This window comes from Solanum dulcamara, chromosome 10 (genome assembly GCF_947179165.1).
Source record: "Solanum dulcamara chromosome 10, daSolDulc1.2, whole genome shotgun sequence".
NCBI classification, from domain to species: domain Eukaryota; kingdom Viridiplantae; phylum Streptophyta; class Magnoliopsida; order Solanales; family Solanaceae; genus Solanum; species Solanum dulcamara.
The window spans coordinates 13723757-13745560 of NC_077246.1; the positions used below are offsets into that span (position 1 = coordinate 13723757).

Sequence of the window (21804 nt, forward strand, 5' to 3'; positions counted from 1 at the left end):
GGAGTAACTCTGGTTCGCCCCTCAACCTTGCCAAATAGAAGAGAGCAATTTAAGCATCTCAATTCTTGCCCAGGGTTTTCACTCAATCTTCTACAAAGAAGGTCCTAGACTTTGCTACTTAAAATAGGAAACATCCATATCAGTGCAAACAAGAGTTATCAAGTAGGGTCAAATCCAATAATTGACAGCGAGAAGAAAACGAAAGCAATCTTCAGGAATATAGAGACCTCACTTTGTCACGTTCAATCCTACAAAGCACAGACAACTCAACCATAGAAAGATGCAAAAAGCAATTAGGCAAAGTAAAGAATCTATCGTCACAAAAAACGTCATAACAAAATGAGCCAAGGAATAATACCCTACATTGCAGTAAAAATAACACAAAAAACTTAATCATATCATGTCCTGCTGGTGGAGCTGAGTTAAAACCAAAAAACTACAGAGGTTAAAGGGCTCCATGATAATCGAGACAAAACACTGGTGTCTTGGATTTAGTCAACTTCCTCCATCTTGCTGCCCTCAGCATCAGCTTCAGGATCCTCCAATGGTGGCATGTCAGCTTCAGCATCTCCACTGTCCTCATCAATACTAAGACCAAGTTTCAGCATCCTGTGAATTCTGTTGCCAAACGTGTTTGGCTCATCAAGGCTGAAACCTGATGTGAGAAGAGCAGTCTCAAACAACAATAGAACCAAATCCTTGACAGACTTGTCGTTCTTGTCGACATCAGCTCTCTTCCTGAGCTCATCCATGATGGCATTCTCAGGATTGATCTCCATGGTCTTCTTGCTAGACATGTATCCAGCCATGCTAGAGTCCCTGAGAGCTTGTGCCTTCATAATTCTCTCCATGTTGGCAGTCCAACCATATTCTCCAGTAACCAAGCAGCAAGGAGAATCCACAACACGGTCAGAGACAACTACTTTCTCAACCTTGTCACCTAGAACATTCTTAATCACCTTGCACAGGCCCTCAAACTTCTCCTTTAGCTCTTCATGCTTTTTCTTCTCATCTTCAGTCTCTTCAAGCTTGAGGCCTTCCTTGGTAGCAGAAACAAGCTTCTTACCTTCAAATTCCTTCAATTGACCAATTGAATACTCATCAATAGCATCGACCATGTAAAGAACCTCATAACCCTTCTTCTTCAGCTTCTCAAGGAAGGGTGAGTTCTCAACAGCCTTCTTGCTCTCACCAGTAATGTAGTAAATATCATTCTGGCCTTCTTTCATCCTAGTTACATAGTCTTTCAAGCTGGTCATCTCATCACCACTCTTCGTGGAGTGATATCTCAGCAGCTCAGCAAACTTAGACCTGTTCTGTGAATCTTCATGGATACCAAGCTTGAGGTTCTTTGAGAAGGCCTCATAGAACTTGTCATAGTCTTCCTTGTTTTCAGCAATTTCAAAGAAAAGCTCAATGCATTTCTTTACCAAGTTTTTGCGAATAACCTTCAGGATCTTATTCTGCTGCAACATCTCTCTAGAGATGTTGAGGGGAAGGTCTTCAGAATCCACAATACCCTTCACAAAGCTCAAATATTCAGGAATCAATTCTTCACAGTTATCCATGATGAACACGCGGCGAACATACAGCTTGATATTGTTGGGCTTCTTCTTGGTGTCAAAGAGGTCAAAAGGAGCCCTCTTTGGAATAAAAAGGACCGCCTTAAATTCCAGCTGACCCTCAACAGAGAAGTGCTTCACAGCCAAATGCTCTTCCCAATCATTTGTGAGGCTCTTGTAGAATGCAGCATACTCCTCCTTTGTGATCTCCTCAGGCTTCCTCATCCATATAGGCTTCTGCTTATTCACCAATGACCACTCATTAGAGACTTCCTTAATTTTCTTCTTTTTCTTCTCTTCCTTCTCCTTTTCTTCATCAACCTCCTCTACCTTTCCTTCCTCATCTTTCTTCTCCTCTTCCTCCTCATCATCAGAGATTTCCTTTTCTATGGTCTTCTCAACCCACAAAGAGATTGGATAGCTTATGAACTCAGAATGCTTCTTAATCAGGTCTTTGAGCCTTCGCTCTTCAAGGTATTCAAGTTGGTCCTCCTTGAGGAAAAGGGTAATTTTGGTACCCCTGCCAAGGTTCTCACCAGATGTATCTCTTGTAACAGTGAATGAACCACCAGCTTGAGATTCCCAAACATATTGTTCATCATCATTGTGCTTTGTGGTCACAACCACCCTTTCAGCGACCAAGTAAGCAGAGTAGAAACCAACACCAAATTGCCCAATCATGCTTACATCAGCACCAGCAGCAATAGCCTCCATAAATTCCTTGGTGCCGGACCTAGCAATTGTACCAAGGTTGTTCACCAGATCTGCAAAAATGAAACAAATAAGATTAGAATTTAGCAGTCAAATTAGAGAAGATGAGTATCAAGTAAAAGTAGCAAAGCTCCCACAGGGTATACTAACTTACCAGCCTTTGTCATACCAACACCACTGTCAATGATAGTGAGGGTATTGTTGGTCTTGTCGGGGATGATGTGGATGAAAAGTTCAGGTTGAGCATCTAGCTTGCTCTTGTCAGTCAAACTCTCAAAACGGATCTTGTCCAGTGCCTGCAATTTATACCCAAATAATAATTAGATGCTTCATTACCTGAAATATCTGATGATAATACAAATGACATGAAGACAACCACAACTTGTTACAAGTTCCAAAGAATCTCCAAGACTGATTTTGGGACCATAACTGGATTTTACTGACTGATATCATTGAGCAAATGACACTAAAGGATTATGTTAAACTTGAACTCATTGACAATTTTGGGTTATTGAATAGACTGGTAGGGTTCATGCGAAACCCACAATACTACTGAGGAAACGGCTTAAATTTAACCAAAAACTCAGAACATAAAGCCTGGTACAACAAAAGTGCTTCTTTAATTAAGAAATTCTCCTTAATATGCAAGTATCATAACTCCCATTCTCAAAATTAACCAACAATGCGTTATGTTCCTCAGTTAATTCTTGCATAACTTCTCCATGACAATAACATATTTCTAGCGTTTTGCACGAGGCATAATCATCCACCAAATCGATTGAAATTACCAATGATATATACATAAGAGACGACAATCTGCAGGTTCAAACATCAGGAATAACAACAATTACGGTACATTTTCAGCATCTATCCCATAACAAACCAAGGCATGTAATCAAAATAACAAAAGCTCATGCCTTAACCAGAAAACGTCCAGTATGTTGAAACAAACTCATCAGTACGTCAAGCTACAACCACTAAACTCATAATTTTACAACAACAAACTGACACCAAATCACATACCAAACATCGGAAACACATTTAAAACTACAAATACAAATAAGGCACATAATGTCCGTGTGTATGAAAAAATACTCACATCAGAAGAGTTACTAATGAGTTCCCGGAGAAAGATCTCTTTGTTGCTGTAGAAAGTGTTGATGATAAGACTCAAAAGCTGGTTGATCTCGGCTTGGAAAGCAAACGTCTCTGCCTCCGCCATTTTTTCTTTGTGATCTACAATTGTAGGCAAAAGCAAAAAGAGGAGAAATTCGTAAGAGTGAGATGAAAGAGAACGAACGAGATACAGAAATTGCAGGGGAGAGTAGCGAATTTATATAGTAGGGTTTGTTAGGGTTTCTAGATCCTTCTATGTGGCTTTTTTTAGCATGATTTCCTCCCCTTCAAGTTTTCAAATTTTAATTTTTTCACATGAGGGGCCGGTATTTTATATCTTTCGCCTTTTGTGGACCACTCGTTCCGACACTCTTTTAATTCTTTCTATGGGAAAAGTCAAAATTGCCCTAGGCTATTCCATGAAGGAGGGGCACTTTTGTCCTTGTAAAATAATTGGGTCATTTTAAGCCCTTGTCAGTTGTCATGACAAATGTGGGTCATTTAATGTCCTTAATTGATTAACTTATTGTTAGTTCTTGTTAAGGTAGTGGCAATTCGGATTTTTTATTTTCAAAAAACAAATAGCCATATCTTTTTATCTTATAAAAAAAATGGTCAATGGCCACTCGGCTGTGCAAAGCAAAGCCATTTGCTTTTTTAAAGAAAAATTGCTATGCTCTTTTAAAAAAAAATGTCGTCGCTTTAATTTAATTATTTATTTGCTTCTTTAAATTTTCCAAAACACCTAAGACAACCAAAATATCAATCACAAGGCGGAATTTCTCTCTCTAGCTAACGGTCATCTCATCTCTCTATTTTCATACTGTTCATCAGCTCCGGTCAGTTCTGAATGGCTTCACCGCCGCCGGTGAAGCTCCCTTGGCCGCCGAATATAGATCATCAAACACCACCCCTTCATCCGGCTAATGACACTCTGAATCTGCAAAATAACACTGCAATTTCAAGTGAAGCTGGTTTGAATCAACGACAATGGATCGGTCAACAAAACACTGATGCAATCACTGTCTCTGAAGAGGAGCTGAGAATTGCACACAAAATCATCAATTTTCAGAAACATGGGTTGATTCGACTATCAAAAGCTGTGGTAGATGAATCCTTATCTTTTGGACTACATACAATCCAAAAATTGGAACAAACCATCGCACCTTTTGAGAGCACTGAACAGGAGACTCCTGATAGAGACATCGCAGAGTCGCCGGAATTGCGCCTTCATATTCGAAGGGGTTCCGGCGACATTCGAGACAGCGGACCCTCTGGAGTTTGTTCCCCACCTAATGGCGATCCTACCACCAAAATTTTAACCCAAATGGACGATGAAATCATCGGGGACGATGTTACCGGCGAGGTTGCCGGAGCTCAGGCGACATTCTCAGGTGGAAACCAATGCAAAAAGGGGCGATTCAATGATACAAATACACCCCACCAGGTGAACTCTCTCGAATATATGACCAGCACTCAGCAGAAGATTTCTTCAAGCATCGCTGCACACACACAGGAATTGCTCCTTCAAATTCGAGCAGATTCCAGCTTCGTTCGTGATGGCGCAGTAGCAGGGGTTTGCTCTCCATGCCAAGATGAATCTTTGGGTATAAGTTTTGACGGAGGAACCATTGCCGGCGAACAGAGTGATGGCGGCGCCGGAGCTCCAGTGACCCAAATCGAACAAGATGAATGCCAACATTTTCAACAAGATGCTGTGCATCTTCCCACCCATGAGCACCATCTCAGGTCCTCACCAAAAGCTTCGAATATCTACAAGAACACTGACAGTACATTTCTCGCTGGAGCTCCGATGAATTTTCTGGCACAAAATCAACCCCAAAAGAACCACAATGGGGGTGCGCATCATCCTATCCAGGTAGGGAACTTCGAATCGTCCCCAAATTGCTCAAATTCAAAAAGTCGTCAAGACGATTGTGGTGGTGCCGGAGCTCCGGCGATTCAATTGACTGGCGACCAATGCCAAAAGGTTCATCAACGTGTTATACAGCTTCCAAGCTATCAAGGGTACCTCGAATCAGTGCCAAAAAGCTCAAATTCAAAATGTCGTCGAGACACTCTTCAAGAGGAAGAACACTGTAACATGAATGTTCAAGCTAAAACAGTGGATGGTGTGTTGGTTCATGACCAATACCAGCAGAAAAGGGGTAAAGTGCATACATTGGAATGCATTGAGGATCATGATCATGTCCCAAAAGGAGGTGCTGATCAGCAATGCAACAGTAGTCCTACAGTAGCTCCTCCAGTTCAATATGTTGGTCATGTGGATAAACACAATGCAAAAGGGAATACTGCTATTGGAAATGTGCAAAAACAACCAACACATTTGAGTGAGGGACACAATGTGAATCTGCAACCAGTACAAAGACCTTATATCCCTAATAGTAATCCTATGAGAGTGTCAAATAACTTTGAAAGGCATAACTTCAATAACCCAGCTACTGCTATCATTAGAAACAAGCCTAACCACATAAATCCTAACCTGAGTGTCTCTCAAAATAAGCCTCCTAATACCAATATAACCACCCCTCCTAACCCTGTCATCCCTCACACTTTAGCTACTAAATTGAGAGCCCAAGAGGAAAGAAAAAATGATGATATTGATATTACCCCTCCTAAAATTACTACAAAACAGGGATATCCTGCTGTGGTTTTTACAAAAGAAGATTTCATGGTAAACCTAGCCACTGACTGTAAGTATACATTAGTAGGTAAATTCACCAACACCATGCCCAAAATGGAAATCATTAGAAAGGAATTCATCCTTCAAACAGAACTCAGAGGAGGAGTGAAACTTACACATTTTAACTCTAGACATCTTTACATAGACTTGGACAATGAGTATGACCACTTTACTGTATGGTCCAAAGGAAAAATGTATATAAATGGGCAGCTTATGAGACTCCAACTATGGACTCCCACCTTCAAGCCTGAAGAAGAAACACCTCTGGTTCCTATATGGGCTATCTTACCTGAACTGCCATGGCACTGCTATAGGCTTAAAGTGGTAACCCCTCTACTGTCTCCAATTGGAAAGGCATTATTCTTGGACTTGGCAACTTACAAGAAAACAAGAGGTAGTGTAGCCAAAGTCAAAATTCAAATTGATCTAACCAAACAGAGACCCCAACACATTTGGATGGGCTTTGATGAAGATGAAAATGGAGATGGCAGGTGGCAACCCATTCAATATGAGGGAGTGCCAGATTACTGTCCTTACTGTAAACATCAAGGGCACACCATACATGTTTGTAATGTTAAAAAAAGAGATGAAGATAATAAGAAAAAGAATGATCAAGACGAAGAGGTCAGGAACACCAACAAGAACATCACTGATAAGAGAAAGGCTCAGTAACAGGCTACGGATCAACACAAGGAAACACAGCACCAAGAAGACCAACACATTAAGGAACAACAAAACACTAACAGGGCTGAAGCTGAATAGAGAAATCAAGAACATGCAGGGTGGCAAACTCAAAAGAGGAAAGGCAAGAAAGATGGACACCACCACCAACAACAAACACAAAAGAATAAAACACAAAGCCTCATGCTACAAGGGGAAAGTTCTGTACCTCTCCAACACAAGACCAACAACAACCATCAAGTAAGAAATCAGCAACAGGCAGGTATGATTATTAACGCTAACTCTAATACTTCTAATATCCAAACTTGTAATGTTGACTCTGGAGTCCAGAGCCAACCCCCCCATCCCCATACAATAGTGAATCCCAGTCCCCATAATCCCATGCAGCAGGTACTACATGTGAAGAAAGCAAGCAAACCTACAGATACTACCAGATCTGATCCTAATACTGATTTGCTTAATGTGGAATGCAACAATGCCATCACAGGTATTGACTCAATGCTCCCACACCACCATGGCCCCCCCAATACTTTTAATGTCTTAAATAATTTTGCTGTTGTGGCTGAAGAAGTCTGTGGAGGTGAGGTTGGGGGAATACAGGAGAAACTCACTAATCTGCAGGAAGGGGAACCCAGGGGGAGGGAACATCTATTGGTAGACCATAGGAGAGACTATACAACCTCTGCAACCACTTTTGCAGCAGCCATAAAGTCCAACAGGCAGGTTCAACAAGAGGATGTTCAACAGATCTCTGAGGACATGCTCCAGATTAATGTGACTGATAAGGAAGATGCTAAATCTCCAAAGAGCAGTGAACAAAACCAGGGTGCAGTAGCTCAGCTTCTGAACAATAAAAGTACTCTATCTTTGAGTAAAAAGAAGAGGGATGCTATTAAAAAGAAATTTGTTCAGGACATGAAATCTGGACAACCAAGTGAGATCTATGTTCTAGTGCCAGAACAAGCAGGCATACATGTGACCCCTCTACAAATTCAAGATACATCTAATGAGAAGTGTGCACTTAGAAAAGGAAACATCTCAGAAGATTTAACTGATGAGTACAGGGTCACTCATTCTGAAGATGAGGATGATCCTGACCAAAGGGAGGAAATAAACCCGGAAGATCAAATAAAAGCCTTTAGAACCACTATGGAAGTTTTGTTGCAGAAGGAAAAGCAGCAGGTCAATGAGGAAAATGATCCATCTCCAACAAGTAAACAAACAAAGAAGAAGAATAAGAAAAGTACCATCAACAGTTCTGATAATGTTGCTTTCAAAAGCAACATCAACACAAGGTCTAAATCCCACAAACTTTGATGATTAGTACAATTTGCTGGAATGCAAGGAGTATTAATACTCAAGGTGCCTTAGACAGACTTCAAAAACTCAAGGATTACCACAACCTATCTATGTTAACAATTCTGGAACCATTTGCAAATCAATCACAGCTCAACCACTACAAAAATCAATTGAGAATGGACAGTGCCATCCATAATCCCAATAACAAAATTTGGTTGTTTTGGAATCAGGATGTGGACTGCACTGTTATAGATCAAGATGAACAGCAGGTTACTTGTGAAATCAAACATGTGGCTAATCCTAATTCCCATATTATTACCTTTGTTTATGCCAAGTGTAAGGACTACATGAGAAGGAGCCTCTGGGATAAGATGCTGCAGTATGCTAATACAAATAAACCATGGTGCACTATTGGAGACTTTAATGTGATCACAGATGTTGAAGAAAAACTAGGAGGGCAACCATACAATATGAACAAAAGTTTTGAGTTCATAAGTGTAATTGAAGCATGTGGTCTCACTGATTTGGGCTTCCATGGGCAGAATTTTACATGGTGCAACAACAGGGACATGGAAGCTAGAATATGGAAGAGGTTGGACAGGGCCATGGTGAATGATAGGTGGTTAGAGATAATGCCTATGACTACCATGACTCATCTTGCTTCTACAGGTTCAGACCACTGTCCTCTTTTACTTGAATGCAAGGAGAATCACAATAATCCTATAAAATACTTCAAGTTCCTTAATTGCTGGGTGGAGAATGAGTCCTTTTTAGACACAGTTAGAGCATGCTGGGAAGAATCTATTGAAGGTAATCCAATGAGAATATTCCATATGAAACTTAAGAGGGTGGCAAACACTCTTAGCACTTGGTCAAGACAACAGTATGGAGACATATATGAAGCTGTCAAGGATTTTGAACAGAAGGTACAACAAGCAGAAGAGGCTATTATCCAACACAATTCTGAAAGTAATAGGAGCAAGCTTAATCAGGTGAATGCTCAGTACATTAGATATTTGAAGACAGAGCATTCCCTCCTTAAGCAAAAAACTCAGCTTCAGTGGTTTAAGGATGGAGATGCCAACTCCAAATATTTTCATGCTATCATCAGAGGAAGGAGAAGAAGATTATTTATTCATAAAATTACTGATGACCAAGAAAACACCATTCAAGGTGATCAAAACATAGCTATTGCTGCCTGTGAATACTTTGAGAAGATCTTTACTGGAAAAGAGGATTTGATCAATGAAGATATCCTAAAATGCATACCCAATACCATCACAGCTCAGCAAAACCAAATTCTTAATGCTATGCCTACCAAGGAGGAGTTGAAAGCTGCTGTATTTTCTCTCAGTGATGTGTCTGCTGCAGGTCCTGATGGATTTAATGGCAAATTCTTCCATACTTGTTGGGATATTATTAGTGAAGATTTGTTAAACTTAGTAAAGTACTTTTGTTGTGGACATTCTATTCCCAAGTTCATCACACATGCTTGTTTGGTTCTACTCCCAAAAGTAGACTATCCTAATAAACTTTCAGATTTCAGGCCTATATCACTCAACAACTTCACCAATAAAGTGATCTCTAAAGTCCTTTACCTCAGACTAGCCCCAATTCTCCCTCAGGTAATCTCTGAAAATCAGTCTGGGTTTGTACAGGGAAGAAACATTTCTGAAAATATTATGTTAGCACAAGAGATCATTCATGGCATCAAAAAACCAAAGATTGGAGACAATGTTATTATCAAAATAGACATGGCCAAAGCCTATGACAGTGTGTCTTGGTCATTTATATGTCTAGTCATGAGAAGAATGGGTTTTGGAGAGGTATTTATTGATATGGTTTGGAGGTTAATGGCTAATAACTGGTACTCAGTTATTGTGAATGGAGGTAGGCATGGTTTCTTTCATTCTACAAGAGGCCTCAAACAGGGAGATCCTTTGTCTCCAGCCCTATTTATTTTAGGTGCTGAGGTGCTGTCAAGACTACTCAACAACCTTCATCAACACTATTTGTACACAGGCTTTCACATGGAGAAGAAGGGTCCTTCAATTAATCACCTAAGCTTTGCTGATGATGTAATTATTTTCACTTCAACCTCCAACTTTTCCCTCAAGCTGATCATGAAGACTATGCAGCTATATGAACACACATCAGGACAGCTTATTAACAAAGAAAAGAGTCAATGTATGATCCCTCTGAATACTGATCCAGCTATTATTGAAAGGGTATCTTCTATCACTGGTTTCAAATCAACTCATGGCCCTATTACCTATTTAGGATGTCCCTTATATATTGGAGGTCGAAGAATCATTTACTTTAATAATATGGTCTCCAAAGTGATCTCCAGGATTAGAGGATGGCAGACCAAAATATTGAGCTATGGGGGAAGAGCTACTCTTATTAAGTCAGTGTTGCAATCCCTTCCAATCCACCTTTTGTCAGCTCTCACCCCTACAGTCACTACCCTTAAACAAATTACAAGGCTTATGGCAGACTTTTTCTGGGGCTGGGACAAAGAAAAGAGAAAATACCATTGGGTATCCTGGAAGACACTCAGCTACCCTGTGGAGGAAGGGGGTATTGGTATGAAAAACATACAAGATGTGTGCTTGGCCTTGCAATACAAACAGTGGTGGACCTTCAAGTCCAAGAAAACACTATGGGGAGAATTCTTAAAGGCTAAGTACTGCCAAAGAGCACATCCAGTGATAAAAAAATGAAATACAGGTCAATCTCTTATGTGGAAGAATATGGTGGCAAATAAAATGAATATTGAGCCTCATATAAATTAGCACATCAATTCAGGTACATGCAGCTTTTGGTGGGATGATTGGATGGGTATAGGACCACTAGCTAATCACAATAGCTATCTACCAAGGCTCAATAATACTACAGTCTCTGAATATCTGGAGAATGGGGAATGGAATGTGCAGAAAATCAGAAAAGATGCCCCTCCTCAGCTGGTGCAGCAGATACTTAGCACTGATATTATCTACAAACACAACATACCTGATCAAGCTTGCTGGAAACTGAATTCTCATGGTGGCTTCACATGCAAATCTGCTTGGGAACAAATCAGGGAGAAGAAATCTAGGACTTTAACTGATGGCAGCACTTGGCACACTAACATTTCTTTCAAAGCTTCCTTTCTACTTTGGAGAGCTCTCAGATATAAGTTACCCACCAATAATAAACTTGGCCATTTTGGAGTAGCACCAACAACATGCTCTTGTTGCTACAAACCTGGATTGGACGATATAGAGCACATATTTGCCTCTGGAGATTTTGCCAAGCATATTTGGCAACAATTCTCCAGTTCCTGGGGAATCCTGCATGACACCATGTCCTTGAGATGCATCCTGATGAAGTGGTGGACTTCCAAGCCCAATAATGATGTCCATCAGCTCATGTTGCAGGCCACTCCTATCTTTGTTTGTTGGCATATATGGAAGAATAGATGTGCAAGCAAGTATGGAGGAAAGAAATCTAGTGTGACTAGAGTTAAATTCTCCATAGGTAAGGATCTATACATGCTGATAAACAATGCTTACCCATACATTAAGTGGCCAGAGAGCTGGAAGGAGCTAGTTACTATGGTAGAAAAATGCCAGCATGATATGAGAGTGATCAAAGTGGTGTGGATCAGGCCTCCACCTTCCATAGTGAAGTTGAATACTGATGGAAGTGCACTAGACAACCCTGGGAAAATTGGAGCAGGGGGAATATTAAGAGACCACAATGGGAACTTAATATATGCCTTTGCAACTCCATTGGGACAGGGTACTAACAACCAAGCAGAGGTGCAAGCAGCAACTATTGGCATCAAATGGTGCCTTCAACATGGCTATAATAGAGTGATATTGGAAGTTGATTCAGAACTATTGACCAAGTGGCTGAAAAAAGATATCAAACCACCTTGGAACATTTACAAATATGTTGCAAATTTGCAGTCTTTGGTCCAGCTATTGGAATTCTTTCAGTGCATACACATATTCAGAGAAACAAATCACCCTGCAGATACCTTATCTAAATGCAGCCACATGTTCAATCAGACACAACAATTCTACAACTTACAGCAGCTTCCAAAAGAAACAAAGGGTTACTTCAAGATGGACAAGCTAGGACTGGCAAGTTTCAGAAGGAAAAGCCTAGAAAGGATCAAACAACCTCCTTGATTAATATATCTTAAGTCAGATTGTGTAATAGTTTCCTATATGTATTTGCAATGTACTTTTTCTTAGTCAAAAAAAAAAAATTGCTTCTTTTTATTTTATTTTTTTATAATTGTTTCACTTCTTTTGTGGAAAAAATAAGTATTTATGTTATTTTATTTTTTGTTTATTTATTTATTAAGATAGGAATGCATGATAGCCAAATAAATATCAATACATTACATAATTATTTTATATAATATTGATACATGTGTATACAACATTTATACAATATTGATAGATTATATATACACTATATAATTATTTATACAATATTGATACATTATATATACACTACATAACTATTTATACAATATTGATACATTACATATACACTACATAACTATTTATACAATATTGATACATTACATATACACTACTTAACTATTTATACAATATCGATACATTACATAACTATTTATAAAAAAATGATACATTACATATACACTATATAATTATTTGTATATTATATATATACATGTTTTTACACCATTTATACAATATTGATAGATGAAAAAAAATGATGAAAAAAGTTTTGAAAAAAAAAGATGATATTTTTAATTTTAAAAAATGCTGCAAAAAACAACAGAAAAATAATTTTTATTTTTTAAAAAATCAACATTAAATATTCGCGTCAAGAAAATAATAATCAAGAACGAAAAATATCGCAACAATCATAGTATTTATTTTTTAATATGAATGTTACAATCTCTATGTATTCTCTGATTCGTCTTTTCGAATATAAATTCAAGGGCTCTTGAGCTTGATCTTGAATTTGGTTGAACTTGATGGATTTGATCTTGACTTGTTGCTTTAATTCAAGGGCTTTTGGGCTTGATCTTGAATCTTGTGGTCTTCATTTGTTGATTTGATGATCTTGAACTTCACTTGTTCTTGAACTTGACAATCTTGATCTTCACTTGATCTTGACTTGTACTTGAATTCAAGGGCTTTTGGGCTTTTTTTGAATCTGGTGATCTTGATCTTAATGAATTTGATCTTAAATTCTTGAACTTGTAGCTTGTAGAAAAATCTGAAGCATTTGATACACGAGCTCTCTCTGGCTTCTTGTTAGAATTCTGGTATTTTTTCTGAATTATGAAACCCCTCTTTATAGTTGTGGAATAGAGGAATTATGATGAAAATAGGTTTCCCTTCGGCCAATTAGATTTAAGTGACATAGCATAATGGGCTTTAGCTAATGAGTTTGTCATTCTGACACATGACATGATCCTATTGGCTTATTTATTTGATTGGCATGACACGTCACTTGACACGTGGCATTAAAATGGACCTCTAGAATGAGATGATATCAGGCTTAATAAAGTGGGTTCATCTTTGTAGTCCAAATCAATGGACCAGCCTAATAAAATTGAACTTTAATTAAATTCATATTTAGTGGATTTAAATAATTAATCCAATTATATTAATCCATAATATTTATTTGAACTAATCTATCTTGAATTTAATATAATTCAAATAATTTATAAATTTATATTTAATAAATTTTAAATGATTACAAATGCCCCTTGCTTCAAGAATCTGTCGAGGTACACATTTCGTATGATCGAAGACAAGGCTTGAAGTATTTCGTATATATATGCATGCCACTTTTAATGTTGCAGCTCAACTGCTCGTTATACCAAAGAAATAATTTTATTATTTAGCCATAACTTTTAGTAACATTTTAAAAAGTAGAAATTATATGACAAAGATGTATTGGATAACTGCATGTTATCTCTTTCTCCCCCTCATTATTCTTTGTGGATCCATGATTAGAAATATTGTTCCCAAGCGAAAGTCTATTGATATATAAAATTAATTCAACGCATTTTCCAAATCCAACTCAAAGTAAAACATTTTTAAGTTAACTCCCAGCCGTCAAATCCGTGTTCAACCCGGATAATATCACCGCCTCAACAAAATATTTGATTTAGAATAGAAAGTGTGACTTCAATTTATGTGATCCACGTAATTAAAATTATTATATCATGTTGGCTTTGATCAATTGTGATAGAAAAAGAACAAGAAATTGACCAATCACAATCCTAGAGAAACAAGAATTATTGGTAGTTTAGGAGAAGGATTCCTTGCCACCACCATCTTAGCATCTATAAATAGATGCTTGGTCCTTGTTCTTTCACATCGGCAAATTTGGAGTTCATCCCTGCAGCTACTCTTTGCGTCAAAGTTTGAGGTATGTATATATTTGTGTTTCTCATTTTTTTGTTTTTTGTGTCCCTCTTGTATTTTTTGTCCCCTTTTTTCATAGGCCCATGGAATTAATATTCGTATTTTATGGAGGCTATACAATGGAGAGTTTTATTATAACACAAGAATTTTGTCTCGAGGTGTGAAGAGATGGATACGCGTCCCCATTTTGGGGAAGGTAATTTTATGGTATTCTTACAACGCAAAGAGATGGATATACATCCCTGCCCTAAGAAAGGTAATTTTATAGTATTCTTACGGCGCAAAGGGATGGATATACATCCCTGTCCTAAGAAAGATAATTTTATAGTATTCTTACGGCGCAAAGGGATGGATACGCATCCCCACCCTAAAAAAAGTAATTTTATGGTATTCTTACGGTGCAAAGGGATGTATACGCATCCCCGCCCCAAGAAAGGTAATTTGAAGGTATTCTTACGGCGCAAATGAATGGATAAGCATTCCCGCCCTAAGAAAGGTAATTTCATGGTATTCTGAAGGCGCAAAGGGATGGATACACATCCCCGCCCTAAGAAAGGTAATTTTATGGTATTCTAAAGGCGCAAAAGAATGGATACGCATTCTTGCCCTAAGAAAGGTAATTTCATAGTATTTTGAAGGCGCAAAGGGATAGATACACACCCCCGTCTTAAGAATAACAAAGAGCTCACTTAACACGATTTTTTTTGTATACCCAAGTTTTGTCACTAATGGTCTCTTTTATTCCTTGCAGTTTGAAGAGATAGTGATTTTCAGACAATACATCTGTCCCTCTACCAAACTTAGGCATCTTGTAGTTGAAATTGAGGAAGGGGTGGATCAAACTAGGTTCTTGACTCACACTCCACTAGTCGGTCAATATGCGAGTCCGTGGCCTTTCTTGAAAAACCCATTTTGTATAGCAAGTTGTACTTTGGTGCAAACCTATAGTTCTAATAAGCTGCTCAGGTTGTGGTCCCTTCAAGCACTAGATCAGCATCATGCTTATATTGCAACTTCTCTTCCAAGTTTAGGTCATCGCATAATCCAAGGTGAGATACGCTTGGGAGATACAATGATAGTTGAGGGAGAGTATCGTCATATTCCAATATACTGAGAGTGGACTGAAGATATACTTGGTAAAAGCCAAGAAGTCTTGGGTATGGCACAAATTTATGATGCTGTTTATGCATCTCTTTTCACTTATGATCGTAATTCAGATATTTTACAAGCATTCTATGAAGATTGGTGTCACAAAACAAACACACTTCTTACCTCTGTTGGGGAATTAACTATTTCTCTCTGAGATTTACGTACTTTTGAAGGCTTGTCGATTTGGGGTTCTCTTTATGAAAAAATGGTGCCTGAGGCTAGAGAACTTATGGTATTAGATGAAAAGAAGGTAAAATACATTCCTCAGACTTGTGAATATCTGTTTGCGGCCTTTCATCATCTTCGGGGTGCCAACCAAGAAGTATCTTTTAGTAAGTGGATAAAATTCTGGTGCAAGAAACCTTTAAGGTATGGATCTGCTCCGCCGAGGCAGGAGAAGAAGTCTTCTTGCCTTGAATTGATACATAATCCTAGTAGGGTTTAACCTGATACAACAAGATGGTCACGTACCGAAGAAAGAGTATTTGCTGAGCTTGAGGTGAAATCTGACAAAAGAGATGACACATATCTGACAACTTTCTTATCTTGTTGGTTGTGCACTTTTGTTCTCCCCAATAGGGAAGGTGACTTCATTTGTCCGGGGATTTTCAAGATGGCGAGCTTGATGGCGAGTGGGAGGAAGGTCAGCCTTGCTATTCAAGTATTAGCCAGTATCTATATGGTTTGAAGAAGATCTTGACTTCATCACAACTTAATCAAATTGAAGTTTGCTTCCCCATCCACTATGCTTATGGCTGGCTTGCTCATTATTTCAAGACTCATTACGCATTTAGCAATGGGCCCTTTGTTCCTACTATGGTAGTACATTCTAGAGAGGGTAGCGTGAAGTATTTTGACAGAAATGATGCAAGAAAATGCATTCATGGTGGAGAGGACGTGGCTTTGACATCTACCACACTGATAAAACATACCCTTACTTTTGTGTAGATAATAATCACGCACCAGAGTTAGAGTCAAGCTATTTCATGAGTATCCACTTCAACTATTTCCCTTTTAGATGTAAAAATTCATTTATCATTGAGCCATATAGCCCACATCGCTTTAGTCGTCAATTTGGATTCTACCAAAATATTCCTAGCATCATGAGGAATGACATTTGCAGTGCCTCTTTGGACAAAGGGCTCATGTTTTGGAGGATTTGTACTATGAGTTGTTCTTCATCACAAGCAACTTTTCCTTCAATCATGCCTAATGCGGGAAAGTCTTTTGGATCTGACTATGAGACTTGGTGGAAGAAAACTCATGGGAGTTTTCTTAATGATCATTTACAGACTTTAGTGAATGTTGTTGGGGCGACTCCTGTCGTACATCTAGAGGGTTATGATAAAGTACATATGAACAAAGTCCTTAATTCTGGTGTGCCTATTTCTTTGAATGCCACATTGCCCTAACAACGTAGAACAAAAATATCTCAACCGTCTTCAAGGGTGTTGAAAGAGAGGACACTTGCTCAGGTTGCTCATATCTCTAAAAGGGTGCTTCAAGATGAGAGTGAAAGTAGCAGCAAAGATCGTTGTTGGAAGAGAATAAGATCAAGCCCAAGTAATATAAAGGATGCTATTATACTTGTGGTTGAACTACATGATGATACGAATAGCCCCTCAAGAACTATAACATTCCCTATTGAAGAGGTAGATTAAGAACTTCACTCAACCGAGTATGTCCTAACCCTTTTTTTTACTTGATTATTTATCTCTCTCCTTTTCTAATGCAGGAGAACAACATTGTGGCATTGTAGCAAGGAAAGTCACAAAATAGTGGTGAATCTATATTTGCTCCAAATTTGATGAAACCACCTTCTATGGCTAAAACGGGTGAAGGGCTACTTTCTATTTCTCGTGACGAGGTCAAAACAACTTTGAAGTCTGATGTACGCAAGCATCCATCAGTTGTTATATCTATATTTGATGGGAAAAAGGTCATCTTAGATGCTCAAAAGAATTTTGTCTCCATTCTTTGGGTCATCATTCGAGTCAAACTTTTTAAAAGTGAGGTAGATTCTACTTTTTCTCTTAAAGATAAAATCCAAGTAATTATCAAGGAGATGTACTGCAAGGACATGGATATCTCACCTTTGAGAAAGTTACTGAACTCCTTCTTTGAGTTTGCCACTTCGTATGACCAAGCACGATCAACCCTTCATGATATGGATGTGGAAATCGTAAAAAATGAGTTGTTTTTAACATCGGAAGAATGCCTTTCAAATGCTATGCTTGAAGAGCATGAAAAAGTTAAAGTGGTATCCTCCCTTTGTCAATCATTAGTTACTATGAAAAAGGAGATAAAAGAATTGTGTAGAAAGGTGCAGGATTTAGAAGTCCTTTTAGTAGTTGCTGAGGCTGAAATCGAAAGAGCCAAGCTAGCCACCTCACTATAAGTTAAGGAATTCAATGCATGCTTTGATACAGACTTGTCAAATGGTTTGGGACAAAAAGGAGCGTCTAGAAGTTATGCGTCAAGAATTGATCAATTACAAATTATGCCTAGATTAGATTTTTTCCCCTTTATCTTCCTTTTCATTTGTTTGCTTTAAAGTTTGTTTGATATGTTTTGACGATTTTATGGTAACAAAGTTTTTCTTTTTTTTGTTTCGCCCTACACCATGCATTTTATAGCTCTTTCGTTTGCACTCTTCTATTCTAAATATGCTTTTTTATTTTCTAATAATCCAAACTCAATCTACATTTTGCATACCAATAAGAATAAGAATAATGGAGTTTTTTTTTATTTTCTTTAAGTTTGTGCATTCAATTTTGACTTGCAAATATTATGGACTTTAAAAGTACTTCAACTTATAGAATTAATAGATTTTTGAGGACTTCAACTCGTAAACCTAATTGATTTGAGAACTAACTTGAAGACTTGAAGAATTTGAGGACTTTGATTTGTAAAACTTTGGTTGATTTGGGACCTCAACTTCAAGACATACAGAATTTGAGTGCTTCAACTTCTATTGAAGAAACTCACATTTCATAGGGGTTTGCCCCCATCGAATCACCACTTTTTTGTACAAGTATGATAGTTTGATGAGAGAGTATATAAATTCAATATTCATGTGATAGATCAAGCGGGAACATGTGGATTTTTGACACTCATGCAACTGAACTCAGAATATAATTCTAATCGCCTACGTACTTCAGTGAAGAGGATCAATGTCAAGACCCAACCCCGTAGGCCGCGACTAGGTTCTGACTTGGACCCCCGCATACGTATCTATCAGCTATACTTGAATTGAACTATGTATAATGTGATACTACTCACAAAAATCTCAATGGGTTAAAACTTTTTCATGTACATGTAACCTCTTTCATTCGTATCATATCATGAAAGGGCACGCAAGCCGAAAGGCTACCATAACATAAAAATATTTACAATATGCCATATAGGCACAACCAAAACAAACTCATAAGCAACTCACATTTACATGTCTACAGACCTCTAAGAGTATTAACGATAATATGGGGTGGGACAAGGCCCTCGTTGTACCTTTGAATAAGCGAAAGCAAATATATACACAAATGATCATACCACAAACTAGACTCCGATACAATGATGCTTTTTCCAACTTGCTGAGTGAAATCCTAAGCTGGCGGATCCTCAAAGCGCATGTCTATATCAGCGGGCATTAAATGCAGCTCTCCGAAGAAAGAGGGGTTAGTACGATATGTGTACTGAGTATATAAAGCATAACATGTCATAACCGAGATAACTGTGTAGGCAACAAGTGTAACAGATAACAAATTACTATACTTGCAGCTTATGAAATGAGGGCATGTACATTATCCTCATATACCGTACCCGGCCCGTTGTGAGAATCAGAGTTGCAAATGTATCGATATATCATTATGTACAAGCCTATCTATTACACCTGACCCTTTAGTGAGGGACTCGGTGAATAATCATTTCATCATTTATCATGCCGAGCCCTTCATGGGATGTGGTGAATAATCATTTCATTATTTATCCAGCCCTTCATAGGACACTGTGAATTTATCATGCCCGGCTATTCATGGAATGTGGTAAATTTATCATGTCTAACCCTTCATGGAATGCGGTGAATTTATCATGCATGGCCCTTTATTGGACGCGATGAATTTATCATGCCCGGCCCTTCATGGGATGCGGTAAATTTATCATGCCCGACCCTTCATGAGACGCGGTGAATTTATGTATTATTAGCATGCACGAGCAAAGTAGTAAGAAACCATACAATATTTAAATCATTATCGGAGACTCAATGAAGTCATCAAGTGAACTGTCACTTGGAAACCAAGGTAGGAATCATCTCCAGTACCCTCTAGATGTCACTAGGGACTATATCAAATAAAGCCTCAACGGCGTAGTCGTAGGTTGCTATGGTATAAATCATCTTATAGAAGTTCGAGTATTGGCTGTCCCAGAGCCTTTTAAAAAAATGAGCTTTTTCGTGTCAATCACTATCAAACCGTATAGAGGACTTGAGGAATATGAGCTTAACTCCTTTAAGAGCTTACCCTCCATAGGTGAACCAGAGCATGTATCAAGGAACTTCCAAATAGCTTATGGAATCAAGGACATTTTTCATCGTAGAGTCCTTAAGAATAAGAGCCTACACATCCAATTACTATCGCACATATAGAAGGCTCGAGGGTGATAGCTCAACTACCTTAAGAGCCTTAACCTTTAGAAGTGAATACGAGTCACGAGTTATACTCGATCATGGATAAGACACTCAGAAGAAGAAAGATGACACGAAGATGGTTAGCTAAGTTTATGAGTAGAATTACCCTCAATGCACATATTACATTCCACTTATATCTAAGACATGCCGAAAGAAAAGAGAAGATAGCTTTACATACCTCTTACGGATTACTCTTTATCTAATTCATCTCGTCGTCTTTTGAACCTAAGTAACATAAAAGCAACATGAATATTAACAACCCTTGGCTTTCCAGCATCTTAGGTTATATATGAGTATTCATATAACTCAACCCCTCGCTCGCCTTCTCGACTAGTTCCTTAACTAGTTAAGGAGTTAACGGAAATCGGGCAGCACCTCCCCTATAACATGCCCTATCCAAATTTCCAATCATATCCCTAATCACTACACCCAACCAAACAACAACCTGTAGCATATATATAAGCAATTAACATCAACATTATACATAAACTCCAAACGACTCGCTCGAAACTACGATATCAAAATAAGGTTTGTAGTTTCCATTTTGTAAAACCTTTAATTACACGAGATAGAGGGTCGGGTGTCTGCAAACAAAAGCAACCACACCTCTTTTATAACATGTTCCATCACCTTAACACACCACCACATGACCAGCAGTAGCCCCCACATGCACAACACCTCATTTCGACTATAATTTAACTATAACGATTCCATTTTAGTTTATTTTAAACGTCGAGCATTTCCACAACTTTATTAAACTTACACCAGAATACAAGGTGTGTAATACACCCTATAACAACACCATAAATTTCAAATTTGAAGAGAAGACCTTACCTTACCCGAAATTGGCCAAAACTTGCCAAATTGTGCCTCGGAAACTCTTCTAATGCGATTTAAACATCGTGGTTGCTTGCTATCCATTTGGTTCTGATCCAAACCATAAATTTATACTATTAATACCTCCATACCATCATAGTATATCCTAAATAATTAATTTATGAAGCAAAATCGGGACTTACCTTTTTCTTCCTTCTAAGCCGTCCTTTTTTTCTCTCTTAGATTAAGGTTTTGATTTCTTTGTTGTTGCTGTAGCTTTTGGATAAGTAACTGAGTTAAGAGTCATATAATATATATATAGGTGCCCTTAGGAGGTGACACATGTTATCTTCTAAGGGTTACACGTGTCTAGTCCCTATTGGGCCACCGTATCATGCAATCAAGAAGGGGATGACACGTGGCAGTGGGGGACAACCCCCCCAAGTAGGTGGATCACCTTCTTGCTTGAGTTGCTTCCACGTGTCCTTCTCTTCTCTCCCTCATGGGTTCGTAATCTCGTCTATTTTAAGAGCCTATGTAATCCGTACTTTATAAGCTTGGTACATCCTCAAGTAGCTTAGGTATGTAAGACTTCTAAGTTAATAGCTTACGTAGGTAAATCGAGTCCTACGACTCATTACTTAGACTCCAATTCCTTTCGGATTCTTATGACTCTAT

At 38.3% G+C, this 21804-nt stretch overlaps 1 protein-coding gene across 1 annotated transcript; it reads right to left on the reverse strand.

Annotated features, from left to right (window-relative positions):
* Positions 1-210: 210 nt before the first annotated feature.
* LOC129904953 (heat shock cognate protein 80-like) lies at positions 211-3646 on the reverse strand. Its single transcript, XM_055980361.1, has 3 exons — positions 3373-3646; positions 2428-2569; positions 211-2326 (listed from the first exon to the last, which is right to left on the reverse strand). Exons 1-3 carry the CDS (start codon positions 3493-3495, stop codon positions 492-494), a joined length of 2100 nt encoding a protein of 699 aa, XP_055836336.1. The 5' UTR covers positions 3496-3646; the 3' UTR covers positions 211-491.
* Between the last annotated feature and the right edge of the window lie 18158 nt (positions 3647-21804).